Below are 17,445 nucleotides of genomic sequence, written 5' to 3' on the forward strand. Positions count from 1 at the left end.
TACATGCAGGACTTTTTGCGCAACATCCCTGGCAGCCTGCTGTGCTCGGAGCTCTATGAGGATTGGGCGGAGGTGGTGGAGGAGGAGGAGGAGGAAGAGAAGGAGGAAGAGGAGCAGGTCAAAGCCATACAGAGGTGAGAGCTGTCCGCCACAGAGTGTACGGGTCGGACTGCATGAGCTACATTAAGAGGCACTCAGGGGGCAATAATGACCTTAAAGGTGAAGTATTATACCACTAGGTGTGAGTGTGATTAGCCGTTACAAGCCGTTGAAAATCTGCCCCTTTCTGACATCACAAGTGGGCGTGTCCCCCTAGATGTGTGCTGGATGGATCAGTCTACCAGCCTACCCAGTGGACCGTACCAAACGGTGCTCATCTGTCCGTCATACATCTAGGTGGACGCGCCCACTTGTGATGTCAGAAAAGGCCGATTTTCAAAACAACTTGTAACGGCTAAACACACTCACACCTGGAGCTGTAATATGTCACCTTTAATATAATTTCGATTTTTTAATCTTCCTTCATTAAACTGAAAAATACTTCCTCCCTCTCCCTCTCTCTCTCTCGTCGCCACTCCCTCCCTTACTCTCCGTCTCCCCTCCCCCTTTCTCCCCTCCCGCGCAGTCTGATTGGCCGGCTGCCCGCGGCTAACGCCGTGCTACTGCGCTACGTGGCGGCGCTGCTGCACGGTATCCAGGGCAACGCGGACCACAACCAGATGACCAGCTTCAACCTGTCGGTGTGCATCGCTCCCAGCATGCTCTGGGCCCCGGGCCCCTCCAGCCCCGAGCAGGAGGGCCGAGGGGCCAAGACGGTGAGACGATACCCCACCCCGCCCCCCCCCCCCCCCCCCCCACCCCCCCCCATGGAAGGGGGGAGGGGCAAGGCTTGACGGTTGTGATGTCACAAATGACCCGTTTTTTTTTCAATTTAAGAGAACCTACACGAAACAGCATGCTCACAATATATGTTTCAAATTGACTCGTAACAAAATAAAATATTAGTTACGAATGATCTGTTAGTATGATGGCCGTTTGGGGTTGAATGAGTACAGTTGGTAAAGCTAACAGGGAGAATGATACACCCAACATAACAATACACATAATTCCTACACCTGTGCCATAGAAACAGTACTTAGAATGGTATAGCAATAGCATAGTAACGATAGTTAGCCCTTGTACAATTGATAAATGTCCTAGGGTGGCAAATCAATGGACTAGTAAAAGTCACCAAACATCAATCGAAAACGTCCCCATCCAGTGTATGTAAGGCTCATAGCGGGCTCTCTAGGAGACTTTTAAAGAGTTCTAAGGAACATGAGGGTGTTGGCGGTGCAGGAGCGAGGGAACCATGACCCTTTAACAGACCGCTAGCTACAGATTGTAGCAGAGTTCGCCAGCACCACCCACCCATCGGTGCAGCTATCTACCGGGACACTGTCGCAACTCACAACGAGTTGATTTCTACTGTTACCGTTCAGCAGTTTTTTTTATCTCTGAACACGCCCCACATGCTCCTCGGGAACGCTGTTCCCAGAAAGGTGGACATTCTGGCACAGTTGATTCAAATAACTTGATGCTATATTTCTCAATCCTGGAGGTAATGCGCATCAAGACTCTCTTATACAAAGCGACCTACAAGTAAAAGTGAATCCAGAATCATGTCATCAATGAGCAGATACAGGACCTCAAGGATGCCCACAGGTCGACTGTGGGGTTCGAGCCCACAACTCACCAGTAACTAACCAGTAACTAACCACCTCCTCACCAGGTGTGTGACCTGGTCCGGTTCATGATAGACCACTGCAAGCAGATCATGGAGTCGGACCCCAGCTCTGTGTTTGGAGGACCTCCGCAACGCCGCGATGAGGAAACTCCATCAGGTACTCACACACACACACACACACACACACACAAACACACACACACACACACGTGAACAACATCAACGTTCTCCGTTTGAAACCCCCCAAAAACGCCTCAGATCCCGTTTCAACCGCCCACCGTCTCTCCCTCTCCCTCCCTCGACCCCCCCCCCCCCCCCCCCCCCCCCCCCCCCCCCGCCGATCCGACACACCAGAAGAGTCGTGGTCGTGCCACATGACCGACTCCTCCTACGACAGTCTGGAGAACGAGCTGGACGACGACGACGGCGCCAGCAGCGAGGGCTCGCCCTCCCTCTCCCGCCACCGCCACCGCCCCGTCCACCGCCGCCACCACCGCCCGCCGCGCGGCAGCCTGGACTCCGTCCTGACGCTGAGCGACCTGGACCCCGACTGCGACGCCAGGACCCCCGCCCTGTCCGTGGTGGGGGGGACGGACGATGCCGCCGCCGCCGCCGCCGCCGCCGCCGCCGCCGCCGCCGCCGCCACCCTGGACCCCTGGTCCCCCGGTCACGGCCGGCGCCGGCAGTCCGAGCCGGCCGTGGCGTACGCGGCGAAGCTGACGGTGTGCGACGCGCGGGAGGAAGAGGAGGAGCCTCAGGACCGGCGGGGGTCCGCTCCGGAACACGCCGCGCCGTCTACCCCCCCGAGGACCCCGCCGCGCTCCCCCCTCGAGACCCTCCGCGACTGGGCGGGGGGGCGCCCGGCCAGGGGCTCCCCCCCGCCCCCCAGAGAGCCCCTCCTCTGGGGGACGCTGAGGGGCAACAGCCGGGGGCTGCACCCCAACTCCTGGCTGAAGGAGGCGCGGAGGCTGTCTCTGACGCAGCAGGACCACCCCGAGACCCCGGGGGGCGACGAGGAGGAGAGGGTGAGTGGCTGCCCCCGTTACGTCCATAACCCCCGCCTAAAGGCCCCGTTATGTTCCTGACCCCCCCCCCCCCCCCCCGCCTCAAGGCCCCGTTATGTTCCTGACCCCCCCCCCCCCCCGCCTCAAGGCCCCATTATGTTCCTGACCCCCCCCCCCCCCAGACGCAGACGCCTCGACGCAGTCGCGAACCTATTTTGGTTCTGCGTCGGGTTTTAGCGAGTGGACCAATCACAGCCCTCGCTGCCTGCTCGACGCAAGGTTAACATTTTTGGGAGGCGCACGTCAGGAACCCTTACGTCCCTGCAGGGACGTAAGGTGATTATAATCCTTAATTATTATTTTTTTTTTTTTTATCCGTTAAATGTCATAGAACAGCCGGATACCATTTTTTAACATAATTTTCGATCTGAATTTGTTTTATTTGAACCCGTATTTGCATAAGTATAGATCATGAGAACATTTCTTCAACGGGGAAATTTAAAAATATGAAGTTACAAAGTGTGTTTTTCGGAGAGAAATGCGGAACAATTGCATCATGTTTTCAAACGCGCAAAGAAATCGTTTGAGTAATCGCTGCTGCCCTCTACAGAGGCGCCCCGGGCCCCGGGGCCTTCAGTACGGAGCCGGCAGGCCCGGCCCGGACAAGGACGGACCAGGAAAGTGGGCGGCCGCCAAGCCCCCCGGCGCCCCCGCCCACCACCGCTCCACCGGCAGCCTCCACTTCCCCAGGACCGCCCCCGGCGCAGGAAGTGACGTCGCCGTGTCGTCGCCGCCGCAGCACCTCGTGCACCAGCCCGGGGCCACTCTCTCCCTCTTCCGGCACCGGCGGTCCAGCCACGCCGTCGTCAAGGTGACGGAGCCCCCCCCGACCGAGGGGAAGCCCCGTAGGTCCTCCGAGCCAGAGCTCCCCCAGGACCCTGCTCTTCTTTTTCATCCTCATCAGGGGGCCGAGACCCCCGCCGCCACCGCCGCCGGCCAGCGGCCGGGACCTCAGGGTGTGTTAAGGGAGGCGCTCCGCACGCCGGGCCTCAGGGTGTCCAAGGCGGACTGCGAGGAGGGGGACCAGACACGCCCCCGCCCCTCGGAGAACTGCGAGCCCCAGAGCGGCCAGGAGGGGGCGCCGGCCCCGGGGAGGGGGCGGGGCCAGTGGCGTCGGAGGAGGCACAGCAGCGTCATGGCGGAGCGCGACTTCAACCAGCTGCGCTTCTCCGAGGAGTCGTACGTTTGACGTCCCCGCCGTTTACCCCGAGCGGCGGCCGGCCACTAGCGGTGGATTCAATGATTCGTTTCCGTGACCCAGTTCGCGTGATTCAGTTCGCCACGAGGAGTCGTTTGCGAATCGTTCGTTCGTTCAGTCGAGTTTCCGGTAGCACTAACTCCACTGAGTCTGACTGACTCAGCTGAGAACCGTGCAATGGCGTCCATTCCATGATGCGATTTACCGCTACCGGAAACCAGGCTGAACGAACATACGATTCGTGAACGAATCGATTCACCGGAAACTCGACTGAACGTGGAGGAGTCGTTCGCGATTCAGCCTAGTTCCCGATAACGGTGAATCGCATCATGGAATGCACACCATTGCACGGTTCCCAGTTGAGTCAGTCAGACTCAGTGGAGTTAGTGCTACCGGAAACTCGTTCGTTCGTTCAGTCGAGTCTCCGGTGAATCGAATGGTGAACGAGACGACCGAACGAACGAGAGAGACAAACCGGTTCAGTTCGTTCGTCCTAAAGACTCGGTCATTCGAACCAGTTCGCGAACGAACGAGCCAACACTACCGGCCACAACGTCGGGAGAATTAAATGACGCGGAGGAAACTGGCCATAGCAAACCTCGCCAAACTTCCTGTTCAGTACTTCTTGATGAAATGAGCGCAGATGACGGAAACGCGGACGTTGTGTGCGATTAGTCCGAAACCTCTAGCGGGTGAAGTGTTCTTTTTTATTCACGCTATTTGGATTTCGGTTTTGTCGAGACCACTGGTTTACGCTAACGGAAGGTTCAATGACCTATCCGAAGCGGCTCCGAGTGTAAAACAAGTTTGTATGTAAAGAACTTCTTCTGTAAAGAAAGAACGACTTATTTTGATGCATGCCACCAGAGGAACTGATACAAGGAAGAGTAACAAGAGACGAATCAGTTTGGTTCCCTTCAAAGGGAGTAAACAACGGTGGGGAAATGTTTTAAATGGAAATAAGAACAGTGTTAAAGAACTTAATATATTTCTCTTACGTGTTATTTTCAAGAGAATATAGCACAGAATCAACAAGACTTCAACTGCCGCCATGGAAACCAAGAAAAAAACGGCCCTAGCATTGGGAAAACATTATGAATTTGGTGTTGCAATATCGTTTTATTATATGTTGAACCAGCCAAACAAACTTTCTCCACTAGATGGCAGTCAGCTCACTTTGTTACACCGTGAGTTTTGTGTCTGAAAATCCCCTCACTAGAAAACAATGACTTGTAATGCCGTTCTTTTTTAATAACTATGAATAAGCTCTGGTCCCTGATTTCCCAGGAGTTGGAATGATATTGTTAACAGCTTACTGGTCTGTACGGGAGAACATCAGTGTTAATATTTGTTCCTTTGGTGTGAAACTAAACCTTGAACCAAGGTCGTTGAGAAAAGAAAGACCTTCAGCTTTTTGGGATGTCAGAAAAAAGGCTGCAACATTAAAACTAAAGCAGAATGCAAGCCAAAAAAAAGACAAAAAAGTATTCCACTATCAGTACAGGGGAGTGAAAATCTAACGGACACTAATTCTTGTCATTCTTCAACGAAAACCTCCAGCTGTTACTTACCCACAGTTGGGCTTCCAAACTGTTTTCCTTATTTTGCCTTAAATATGCAAATGGCATTTTTGTCTTTACCTAAATGGAGTTTATTTTGGCAGATAACTTGAAACACAGCGGTACGCGTTTGTTAACACTGTTTGGTCCTCATTATGATCACAAATGGCAAAGGGGTGAATTTAGACTTAAGATGCACTTTAGATACAGTATTACCCCGTTTGGGCTGTAGGCCTCTTCTTATAGTTTAGGAGATCCCCAACAGGTACCTTTACTTTCCCTGTAGCGTAAAACGCTTATTTTGTGTGATTCCGATTGATCAATTGCACTCGCTTACGCCTTTCATCGTAAAGTGATACCCTATGAATGTATAGCGATTATTTTAATCACTTCGGTTTATAAAACATGTAGAGCAATAAAATATTTACGCGAGCAGGGATTAAGATGAATTCTTTGCTATTCATGTACTTCAGCGAGTCTAAGCCAACAAAAGTGCAATGTAGAGCTGGGTTTACTAGAAGAGTGGTACAATCTGCAGACGTATAGATTATGAGGACTTGTTTTGTGCTTACATCCGCAAGTTATTGGTAAATTAAATACATATTTCCACCGTGATGACTAGGACTTACTGCAGGTTTTCTTTGGTTAGTTTCGAAGTAGGTTAGGCATGTAGCAGTAGTGGGCATGCCTTGACAAGGATATGATGAACCACAAAATAGTATTTCTGCTCGGTATTCAGTAAGGTCTGTAAGGAAGTGCACAACTAAGTGAATGTGATCTAACCTGTGAAAATGTGAACCGCTTTACTTTTGATGGGTTCTACATCGCAACACACAACCCTTGCTTGCTTGCCAACATTAAGTTACTTCATCGTGATTCCCATTTTGACTAAATAAATAGTCAAGACATATATGTGAATGACTGACTCCCCCCCTCCGAAAATGTTACTTTCCTAAGGCCAAGCGTGTCTTGTTTTACTAAACTAAAATAAACTTTGTTGCAAACTACCCTTCCCAAGGTTTTTGTCCGGGCAAACCGATGACACAGGATTAGAAAGGTGATACAGTTTATTACATGGTGTCGAAACGTGTCCAACTTGTGATGGCTAAATACACTTGATTAAAAAGATTAATTCCTGTGACAATAAAGATCAAACTACTAAGTACACAGAGTGGATAAAAAGAAAAAACATGTTAGTGTGGTGGTTGAATCGCGTGGCTCGTCGCCTAGCAACGCGATTTAACATACAGTTCACAATTCGGATGTCAACCTGTCTAGCTTAAGGGCTTTGGTGAAGCAATACAAATATGATTATTTAGTTATATATATGTGTATATATATATATATATATATATACATTTCTCTTCTACCTGGTAAAAATCACTTTCTGCTAGCTTTCGAAGTTATGAATACATTTCAACCAACGGCTATAGCGGTTGACCAGAGTTGTCGTCGGTGAGCAACGCCCCCGTCGACCCCGTTACCCACGGCGACGGGGATGGTTAACGAGCCATTAGGAGGAGCTGTCCTGGGTCTGTCGGATGTCCGCCACGCTCTCGGGGACCCGCGCCTCCATGCCTTCCAGCGCCCTGGTCAGGCAGACCTGGCAGCCCAGACGAGACCTGGTGAGGGGGGAGAGACAGGGGAGGGAGGGAGGGAGGGAGGGGGGAGGGGAGAGTGAGGGAGGGAGGGAGAGAGAGAGGGGAGAGTGAGGGAGGGAGAGAGGGGAGAGTGAGGGAGGGAGGGGAGAGATGGGGGTGAGGGAGGGAGAGAGGGCAGAGAAAGGGGGGTGAGGGAGGGCAGAGAGAGGGGGGTGAGGGAGGGAGGGAGGGGAGAGACAGGGGGGGGGGGGAGGGAGGGAGTGGATTGAGTATTAAGTTCCGTTTATTTGTAAAGAGCGTAAAGCGGGAGCGCCATGTGGATGATGTTACCGTACTGAGCGCTCAGACAACACGCAGGCAGACTAACACCGGGAACACGAGTGGATAGACGAAGACAAAGAGTCTTCATCACAACGGTGGAAGTAACACTAGCTCTACAGGTAAAGTGATACAAAATTAGCCTCTTTCTTATTATAATCTACTGGGTCGGCGACGGACAACAGACTTTATTCCATACTTCTCTACCGCTATAGTCTAACATTACGGTAGGAAGGAGTGAGTGAGTGAGCGAGCGAGCAAGTGGACGTGGCCTCCTTACGTGTCGGTGAGTCCGTACGCCAGGTCCAGCATGTCCATCTCCTCGTCCGTGACGGGGCCCAGCTTCTCGTAGACCTCCTCGCTGAAGACCAGGTGGCACGTGGAGCAGGCCAGGGTCCCCTCGCACGCACCTGCAAGACGGCCCCCCTTCACGTTAGAGGACGGCCCCGTGGGGCCAGACTGCTTCACCTGGAGCTACGTGCGATCAACGTGAGGTGCTCGTCGAGCAGGAGCAGGTAAGGGGCGGGTAGACTGCGCAGCTTCGAACGCAGAACCCTTTTAAACGTGGATTTGATGTGATGGTCCAACAGCCGAGGTAATAATAAGTTGGACTTGTTTTTCCATTCAGTGCTGTGAAAAGCTAATGCTACCGTCATGCTAACAACAACAAAGAAATGGTTTTGTGTGTGTGTGTGTGTGTGTGTGTGTGTGTGTGTGTGTGTGTGTGTGTGTGTGTGTGTGTGTGTGTGTGTGTGTGTGTGTGTGTGTGTGTGTGTGTGTGTGCATGTTTTTTGTGCATGTTTTTTGTGCATATATGTTTGTGCGTGCGTCTATGTGTGTGTGCGTATGTGTGCGTGCGATCGTGTGTGTGTGTTTGTATGTCTGTGTATATATATGTGTCTGGTGTGCGTCTGTGTGTGTGTGCATATGTTTTTTGTGCATGTGTGTGTGCATATATGTGTTTGTGCGCGTGTCTGTGTCTGTGTGCGTGTGTGTGTCCGCGTGTGTGTCCGGTGTCCTCGTGCGTGCGTACCGAAGCCGTCAAAGTCCAGGTCCTCGTTGATGACCAGGTCCAGCAGAGAGTCTCCGGGCGACCCCCTCGCTGTGATCTTCTCCCCGTCTCGGTTCACGAAGTGGACCGTCACCTTGTTGTCCGACCTGCAGGGGCACAGCGGCGTCACACGGGGTTACCACGACGACTGGGATGCTGCTCTGCGGAGGCCGGTTGGGGAGGAGGATGGAGGCCCTCCCATAATAGTGCACAAGTAGTTTAGTTTTCCAATATCCATGCTTCCATGAGTACACTTAAACGTAGTACACTATCCGTACTCACTAAGTGCGCTAATTTTCAGATGTCAGTGTTGTTCCAAATCGAATTCTCCCGACTGCCGTCGTGGCTCCTCCCCCGCAATAAACATCCCGCTTTGAACAGTGAACTCTTTACGCCCACACACACACACACTTTGTTGACAATGAATTGTGGGAAAGAACGGATTGTGTACACATGAATGTGAAATAAGAACGACGAGTTAACTTTGAATGCTTCATTTCGTCATGGGTAAGGACGATACAACGCTACCAGATTCCAAAGCGCAATCTAAAAACTATTCCTATTATAATGATCCATGAACCATATATGAGATCAAACTGCAACATTCAGAAGCAAATCTACGTTACTTGCACTTCCAATTACTTAATAAGGATGAATCGATCAGACAAAATGAGGTACCCGCGATATCAGAGGCAATCGGATTTGTACAGCCATTGCTCTGATGTTTGTTTCACCACCTTAGGATCCAAATCAAATAACGTGTCCCTCTGGTTCAGTGTTGTGGGGGGGGGTCATGGATTGGCAGTGTTGGGGGGGGGGGGGGGGGGGGGGGGGGGGGACCCCGGTCATGGATTGGCTTCCTGAATACCTTCGTAGACCTGACAGTCCCAAGAAATGCATCATTTCACACACTTGGTTCAACGTCATCCATTCTGACATTTTGCTCGTGTCCTGTGATACATTTTATCAAACGGAACACAAACGCATCTTCTTATCGTTGTGACCTAGTATAAAGGGTAAATATTGAATGTGCAATGAACCTACACTGCATTTTGACCTGCCAGGGCAGAAAACATCTCACTCACAGCCAAGCAATGTTATAGTTTTGATATTCAAGCTGGGATATTGGGCTTTTTGGACTCTTGCTGTGCAAATTCAAGGCCCAAGGGGGGGGGGGGGGGGACCCTTGTCGTCGTCGTCGTCCCCCCTCCTCCAGTGACGTGTGGACCCACAGGGACGAGGTCAGCCCGTCGAAGGCCGGACCACCACAGCGTAGATAAGATCAACCTTCAACCCAGAAGGCCAGCGTTACCCAACCCGATGCTGGATGGGGAAACCTTGTCTTGGTCGAAACCTCGGGCAGTCACACGGCTACACCGGCTTTGCATTGTCATGTAAGCGATTACACAAGCCGCGCGTTGCTGTCAATTCAAGAGAACAAAGTATACGTGATGTATTCAAGCCTGGCCTGTTGTTCATTCACTTCAAGTATAGTTAAGTAACTTGCAGTGATACAATCCTAATGTCCTGCTGTGCCAACCTGCAATTAAGTCAACAAACCAATGATACAACATACATGATCTTCTCGAGTGGAGCTTGATATACATGTCGATGGTTTAACTTCAGACAGACGCGTGGACACATTTAAAACGCATACCTGAGTCTCTGCGTGCAGGTGGTGAAGTCCCTCCGACGGACGCAGCATGCCCCCTGAGCATCCGTTCTCCCCGGGGTGCAGAGCGTCGTGTACCGGGGCGACGCAACAGCCGCCGTCCGCAGAGGACTGACCCGTATCGTGAGGCGGAGCAGTCGGCTGGTCGCGGTCACCAGCGCCATTTAAGATACAAAGTGGATACCTTTTAAAAAGAAACACCAAAAATAGAAAGTAGTCGATAGACCGGACGGAGCGGTTGAGGGCACGGATACTTATGGACGTCTTGTAACCTCCAGCGTCACTCTGTCACAGTTGGTCCTCCTCCTCCTCCCCCGCGGCCTCGTTACGTCACGTGTTTACTAGGAACACGTTCTGCTACGGGTAAAGCCCGGCTATTAGAAGACCAAGCTCAATCGTAGATTGCTCGTTGGTCTGGGGAAGCTGCTGTCATTTTCTTCAGCACAAGAGGCTTGATTAATGGGCCTAGTTCACATGACGCCCTCGCTTCCCTATCGTCATTGCGTTAAACCAGCCAATAGCGCGCCAGGGGAAAAGCCCGTTTGGTGATTGGCTCCCGCAAAAATGTATGGCAACTAGAATGTCTTTTCCAGACCCTTCTGCAGGGCGAACTAAAATAGCCGGCAGAAAGGGCGGGGATACTCAGTCTACTTTGGAATTAATTGTCCGGCTAAAGTATAAATGTGCGCTCCTCTTTGCTGTTGTTGTTGTTGTTGTTGTCTCAGCTGCTGCAACTTCCAGTGAGTCTGCCCTCAAAGGTGATGACGCTCACGAATACTTCCGGGGTTGGAAACCAATGATATGACCGCATTGATTCGACCGTCATAGTCGCCGCCATATTGGAGAGGCCAAGACTGAACTGTAAACAAATATAAGTAAACGGCCGAATGCGTTTTTTTCATTACATTACATTAAATTACATTGATCAATTGTAAACGTAACAGTGCTTTGAATCCAGAACACGGAAACTCGCAGGTTGAATTGTGTGTCTGCAGGTCAGTCTTGCCCTCTCCAATATGGCGGCGACGTTTGCGTACGTCCAAAGACCAATGCGGCTTCTATGTTTACATGTCTATGAAAAATCACACGTGCTGCGGCTCAGTGTGACTGACACGCATGAACTCACGTTGACCAATAACGTGAAGGTTGACGTTTTCCGGCTTTTATAACATCGAGATCCCGGTAAGGGAAGAGGGAAATGAAAAACGCATCAAAAAATAAATAGGTAAATGGTATTCATGTTGCAGATAAACATAATTTCGTACTTCTTATTCGACATAAAAAGTAATAATAAAATAAATAATAATAGTCATATATATATTTAACACAACGGCGCTTCAGAATTAATTTACAACAATTGTAGCTATTTATTTCCGATGAGTCGTCGAGTGTTGTAGTAGCATGACCCACTGGTGGGGGAGTTTACTGTTGGGGTTCATTGTGGCAAATTCTAGAACGACTTCGAAAAGTTACAAAAGCCTTTATGTTCAATACACAATATCATGTACGAGTCTGCACTTACTGTATGTGAATAGAGTTAATGAATAGATTATACAAATACATGTTACCTCTACGTCTTTTATGTTTTCTTTAATTTATTATACATATACGAATAGTTTTGCATTTGTCAATGATACAAGCTAACAATTTGTAAATAGATACTATACTACCTTTCAATCCATGATCAATTAGGCCTATGTGTTATAATACAAATGGTATTATTATTTGTAAGAATAAATATTTCGGCAAAAAAAATTAAGGAGCAATAAACTTATTCTACAGATTCCGGTCAGCGGTTCAAAGTTAAGTTTCCATTCGAGACAAGTTAATGAAGGCAATATTTGCCCCCCATTCGTTGCCGAACGCTCCCTCTACCTTGTTGACAAACTCCGTGCTTCTCTCAGTAGAAAAATGGCAATATAACCTTTTCAGGACAGCGTGACGACCACAGGGGGGCGCTCATAACGTCACAATCACGGATCTGCTCCTTGCGTGTAGCAGGGCAGGGTATAGGGTAACGCTGTTCCCCTGGTAGGCTACATGAAAGTGGCTCTTGAAACAAGTAGTCTAACCTGATAAGAATATGAACAGGAATTCGAAGTGTAGGAACACATCACACCTCAATATATCAGCCCTACTTTGTGTGCAGCCTACTAATCGATCAATTAGCAACTCTGGGGGCACTCGGTGGAAAGTACAACGGCAGGTGCTGAGGTCTCAATAAATCCTCCTTCGCATCAGGAAGACAGACAGTCAGGAGCCCAGGATGAACTCCACTACAGGTAGGTGAAACACACACACACACACAGAAAATGTTACATTACTGAATGAATACAGGGTCGACTTATTCGAGTGGGTTGACTTGTAACCGGAAGGTTGCTTGTTCAAATCCACGGCCCCCTCCTGGCTGAGTGTGGAGGTGTCCCTGAGCAAGGCACCCGACCGTGCCTTGCTCAGGGACTCCAGACGATCTGGTTTCACCTTGCTGTGTGTCCGTCGCTCCTGTCTAGTGTGATCAAGATGCGAAGGATTCCCCTACTATGCTTGGCCCTTCCTGGTGTATACGACCCGGCTCGAGGGAAGCAACATGAAGTCGACAAACAAGGATTAAGTATACGAAAAACCGGGTTTATTGTTACAAAAGGTTGAACCGACGGATGAATGAGGACCATGCTGCTGGCTCTGGCTAGAGGACGAGTGAATGAAGCCTCCCAGGCTTTGAAGGCAACAGCAGGTGCCAGGTAACGAGGAGAAGGAGGGGCTCCAGGAGCACTGCAAAACATGGAGCAGATCTGCACGTAACACCTGGTAAGACACCCTTACGAAAAAATGTAAATCTAAAATGTTATTTAAAAAAATAACATTTTTTCCTAACATTTTCTCTTGAAACGTTAATCCAGAGTGGGTGAAACTGACACTTTCAGGGTCATTACGTTCAGCCTTCTCCCACTCTGAATTGTACTTTCAACTGAGTTTTCAATACTGTAAAATATAGTCCAGGTCCTTAATCTTTATTCAATGATGCTCTTCTCTGCATATTTGATAAATCAGTAATTAAAACCTTTTTTGGTAATCATTTGTGTTAAAATCCGGGGTGGGAGGATTTTTGTAATAAAAGCTTTCTTATTGTAACACTTTTTGTTCCAAGTCCTATTTCTTACACATGCAGCCATTTGGACACCATTTGATGATAGCTGATAACCAAGGTACACCCTGTAATACTATAATCAAGAGGACATACAGGCAGTTCAAATAAAAATAGATAGGCCTATAACTTTATTGATCTTCGAACTTTATAAATATGAAAGATTGCTCCATATAACACAAACAATATAATATAACAATTAGAGCTGTCAAGCGATTAAAATATTTAATCGTGATTAATCGCATTAATGTCATAGTTAACTCACGATTAATCGCAAATTATTTTTCTATGCTAAATATCCCTTGATTTCTTTGTCCCATAATTATTTTCATTTTAATTCTCTTATCAACATGGTGAAGTGCATCGGCTTGCCTTGTGCAAATGATTTGGTATTGATAACAACATTGGCATATACTGATCAAAACAGGACGATACAAAAAAAGAGCCTATAGTGCAATTAAACGACTGCTTTGAACAAATTTAATTTGAACATAGCAGTCAGGCTACTGCTTCTTTGTTTTGAGCCCAAAAAAAAATAATTAAAAAAAATAATAATTGCGTTAATAGCGCGATAATTTTTTAACGCCGTTAAAATTGGTTTGCGTTAACGCCGTTAATAACGCGTTCAACTGACAGCCCTAATAACAATACAATATAACACCAACAACATAGTAAATGTATGTAGGCCTACAAAAAATACAGTTCAATGTTATTGCTTAAGAAACAGAGTCCTTCCAACTAACTATTTACGAAAAATGCAATCAATAACTTATGTACAAATAAATGGTTAAATATCAATCAGCAACGAAGTTGGAGTGGCCTACACACATAATTAATTGAATTGCAATCCACCAACATTGTTAACTGTCACACATAGCTAAACAAGCAAATGAAAAAAAACGCTACTGAAATGTTAGACTATTAACAATAATATAAAATGATACCGTAATGCACCTGTTCTTCAGAGTTGCCTTGAATGATCACGCACACGACGCCACACATTCAATATACCTAATAGACATAAACGTCTCGGTGACGGTGTCGGGAACAATTACTCAGTACCACATTAACGCTAACACACCCATAGACAAACAAACCCCACACAATGTCTCTGCCGCAAAGGACCTAGGAGGGCACCAGAGGTCCAACTTGCGATGGTCCTAACCCCCATAGGATCCCTTGCGGTAGGCCTACCCTGAACTCGGCGACGACTCCGGCATCCGTGGTCATGCTTTAAAACAGGCAAGTTCAGTTAAGCCCCGAATAAGGCAGGTGTTCACTCCCTGACAGAACTGCATAACATTCATTCTGCGCACCCACGTGTAAAGGATCGCACAAATTCATGATCCGTACTGCTCTATTTATTACTCACTGCGTTGTTATTTTACACACTTTCCAGGTCTATTGTGTCTAGGCCTATAGTATTTTTATTATACAGGAAAAACGATATTATCTAATAGGCCTACTGGTAAATTCAAAAGCTGTAGGGATTGCATTTTAAGAGTGAGTATGAAATTCGTAACAATCTAGCTTACCATCCTGCATAGACAGAAGGAAAATGTCAACTACTTTTAGTATACTGGCGTTTATTTATTTTAGTTTGTTTGCTCAATGATCTTGTGTGCACTTACGTGGATTTCTTTTTCATTTCTCCCAGCAAGCAAAATCCGCCCAACCCCAGGACTGGTGCGATTAAAAGTAGAAGGCAGTATAGTTTTTTCAAGTAGTGACCTTGAAAAAAACACATTGACATCAGAAAGAACTTAAAGGCCTAACTGAAATAGTAGCCTGTGTCGTTACAAATACTATTTGTTGTTTGGGAATGCTCTGTTTGACATGACGGGCATTACAGTTTATATACAATTTTCTCAAAAAACAGTCTTTTTTTTTTTTTTTACCCCCACCAACCTCTAGAAAGCTACTCTACCACTATAGTCCTTATCTGCCCGTGTCCCTCAATGAAATTCACCTTTGGGCTGCTGACAGACACTCTTCTCGTCAGAGGAAACGCCCCCCAAAGAGCACGTGATGAGTCGCGTTGATTTGTCTGAACAGTTGAAGAACTTAGTGCTAGAGATGTTGAACAGCAGAGAATTCCTATCCTGCGTGACTATGTTCTCCCATTGATGCTCAAGGACACCAGAAACATTCCATGACATTTTGCTGACTGGATAGACCGCGACGGCAGTACACGTTAGCGAGGCATTGGAGACGTCACCATCGCTCCCAGGGATGGGACGCTCTAGTGTCACTGTATCGGGGGTTGCTAAAGAGGGAAAACAAGAGAAGTTCATTAACGAAGAGAACGGGAGATGACAAAGCAAACACGCCGGGCGAATCTTCACACTTCCCTTTTTATGAGAAGCAAAAGGGAAGTCATGGTTCGAATCATTCAGGGGATCAACTAAAGTGAAAATAAATGTGCATCCTGACGTGTGTTCCAGAGGTCCAATCTAAAATTCCTCTGAAAGTCTGAAAATAACTTGGAGAGTTACATGCTTTGGATAAAGAGTTTATCCGTCCACATTTGTGCATTTCAGAACAAACTGATTGGGGTGGTGGAATGTAATAGGTATTATATATTATTCAAATTTTTTTGTTGGGAGTGGGAATCAGTGCCTGGAGGGCCTACCAGTTATGCTGAGCGTTGTTTTGGTGTCCTCAGTTTTTCCTCTACCGTCGCCATGGTTTACGATGCATTTATAGGTCCCTTCATCTGAGACGGTTAGATTTCCAAAGGTTACCGTTTTATCCACATTGTCCAAGAAGGTGTCAGGTCGAAGGACTTCGGTCTTGTTCGTCGGAGCATGATATCCAATTATAACCTTTTTAAAATCTGCGCCTCCTTGAAAGGACATAGACTTTATCTCCATCTTTATTGAGTTGCATTGAAACAAAACCGTCCCTCCCACTTCTTCAGAAAGAAGAAGGCCAGCACAAACTGAAAGAGAAAGGTTGCAAGTCATGTGAATACTATATTTTTACCAGTTTCAAAAACACTTCGAGGTGGACATCTTTTATATATTGTAGTCATATTTTGGTTTGAAATATTACATGACATGATTTAATCAATTGTCATTGATTTTAGGCTATGAGGTAACAGCTCAAATTATTACAATTATTATGGTTACTGCATGAACTCTTCAATATTTAAAAATGTCTTACCTTTGAAAAAGAAGGGAAATGCCAACAACAAAAATAACATCTTCATCTGGGAAAGATGACATTACAGAAATGAAACTTAATTCTTCAACATGCATCACAAATTCAGCAAGTGTAGAAAAGATCAAATAACTTTTGGCCATAGAAGTCCATAATGAGCTTCTACATCACCGTTGTGCTCACCATTAGGGGTTCTCCATAGTCTGCCCACGCATACGTTGTGTGTGTACATGCACAGGGATGTTACAGGGGATTATTTAGCCCCAACAAACTTTTGAGTCACCCCTCGCAACACATCCTCTCACAAACGTCCGTGGCAACACACACACACACACACACACACACACACACACACACACACACACGCACACACACGCACACACACACGCTTCTGTGTCTGTGCTATATATATATATATATATACTTAATATATATGAAGACATCGGACTGACTTATATGTATATTAATAAACAATCTAGCAACCGCGTGGCTCCCGCAATCATAATTCCTTGGTGAAGCTACCATGCCATGGTGAAGGCTTTGAATATTTATTTATTCTGCTCCACACATTTTTGCATTCCACATGGTTAGAGTTGTTTTGGACTCCATTATCGTCTTATAACAACTACGCCTTGAAAACTCATCTGTAAAGCTGAAAGTGTGAACTATATGAAACGCAAGTCTTATACTCCACACTTGAATTTTTGATGGACTTACCGGTTTGATGCACCGTCAGTCGGTACAGCGTTTGAATGAGAAGACACTTCCTCGTCTGGGCTGAGAGCCTTTGTGGTCAACAGTGAGGGGGCGGCTTTGGTCATTAAGAGCTTTGTTTTCTGTGGCTAGCAACAGCCACAGAAAACCTTTACTCAGTTTCATCTAAATGTGAACCGTAAACCGGTCACAAGGTTGCCGGCATCCCCTTACGCATTATTTTACTCGAGTAAAC

At 47.5% G+C, this 17,445-nt stretch overlaps 2 protein-coding genes and 1 long non-coding RNA gene across 3 annotated transcripts in view; 1 reads left to right on the forward strand and 2 right to left on the reverse strand.

Annotated features, from left to right (window-relative positions):
• Window positions 1-3,979, forward strand: part of LOC130381036 (rho GTPase-activating protein 20-like) — a 16,228-nt gene extending 12,249 nt beyond the window's left edge. The window contains exons 12-18 of the mRNA XM_056588456.1: window positions 10-134; window positions 626-815; window positions 1,772-1,883; window positions 2,081-2,171; window positions 2,238-2,307; window positions 2,413-2,751; window positions 3,341-3,979. Coding sequence (XP_056444431.1) covers window positions 10-134; window positions 626-815; window positions 1,772-1,883; window positions 2,081-2,171; window positions 2,238-2,307; window positions 2,413-2,751; window positions 3,341-3,979 — 1,566 coding nt within the window. The remainder of the gene's footprint in view (window positions 1-9; window positions 135-625; window positions 816-1,771; window positions 1,884-2,080; window positions 2,172-2,237; window positions 2,308-2,412; window positions 2,752-3,340) is intronic.
• Window positions 3,980-6,391: 2,412 nt separating this feature from the next.
• Window positions 6,392-10,890, reverse strand: LOC130381446 (adrenodoxin-like). The gene is made up of 4 exons (XM_056589076.1): window positions 10,175-10,890; window positions 8,500-8,624; window positions 7,747-7,876; window positions 6,392-7,169 (listed from the first exon to the last, which is right to left on the reverse strand). The coding sequence occupies exons 1-4, from the start codon at window positions 10,351-10,353 to the stop codon at window positions 7,061-7,063; spliced, it is 543 nt and encodes a 180-aa protein (XP_056445051.1). The 5' UTR covers window positions 10,354-10,890; the 3' UTR covers window positions 6,392-7,060.
• Window positions 10,891-13,355: 2,465 nt separating this feature from the next.
• LOC130381465 (uncharacterized) lies at window positions 13,356-15,688 on the reverse strand. The gene is made up of 3 exons (XR_008895422.1): window positions 15,304-15,688; window positions 14,966-15,065; window positions 13,356-14,565 (listed from the first exon to the last, which is right to left on the reverse strand). It is a non-coding gene; the product is annotated as an uncharacterized LOC130381465 (long non-coding RNA).
• Between the last annotated feature and the right edge of the window lie 1,757 nt (window positions 15,689-17,445).

This window comes from Gadus chalcogrammus, chromosome 4 (genome assembly GCF_026213295.1).
Source record: "Gadus chalcogrammus isolate NIFS_2021 chromosome 4, NIFS_Gcha_1.0, whole genome shotgun sequence".
NCBI classification, from domain to species: Eukaryota; Metazoa; Chordata; class Actinopteri; order Gadiformes; family Gadidae; genus Gadus; species Gadus chalcogrammus.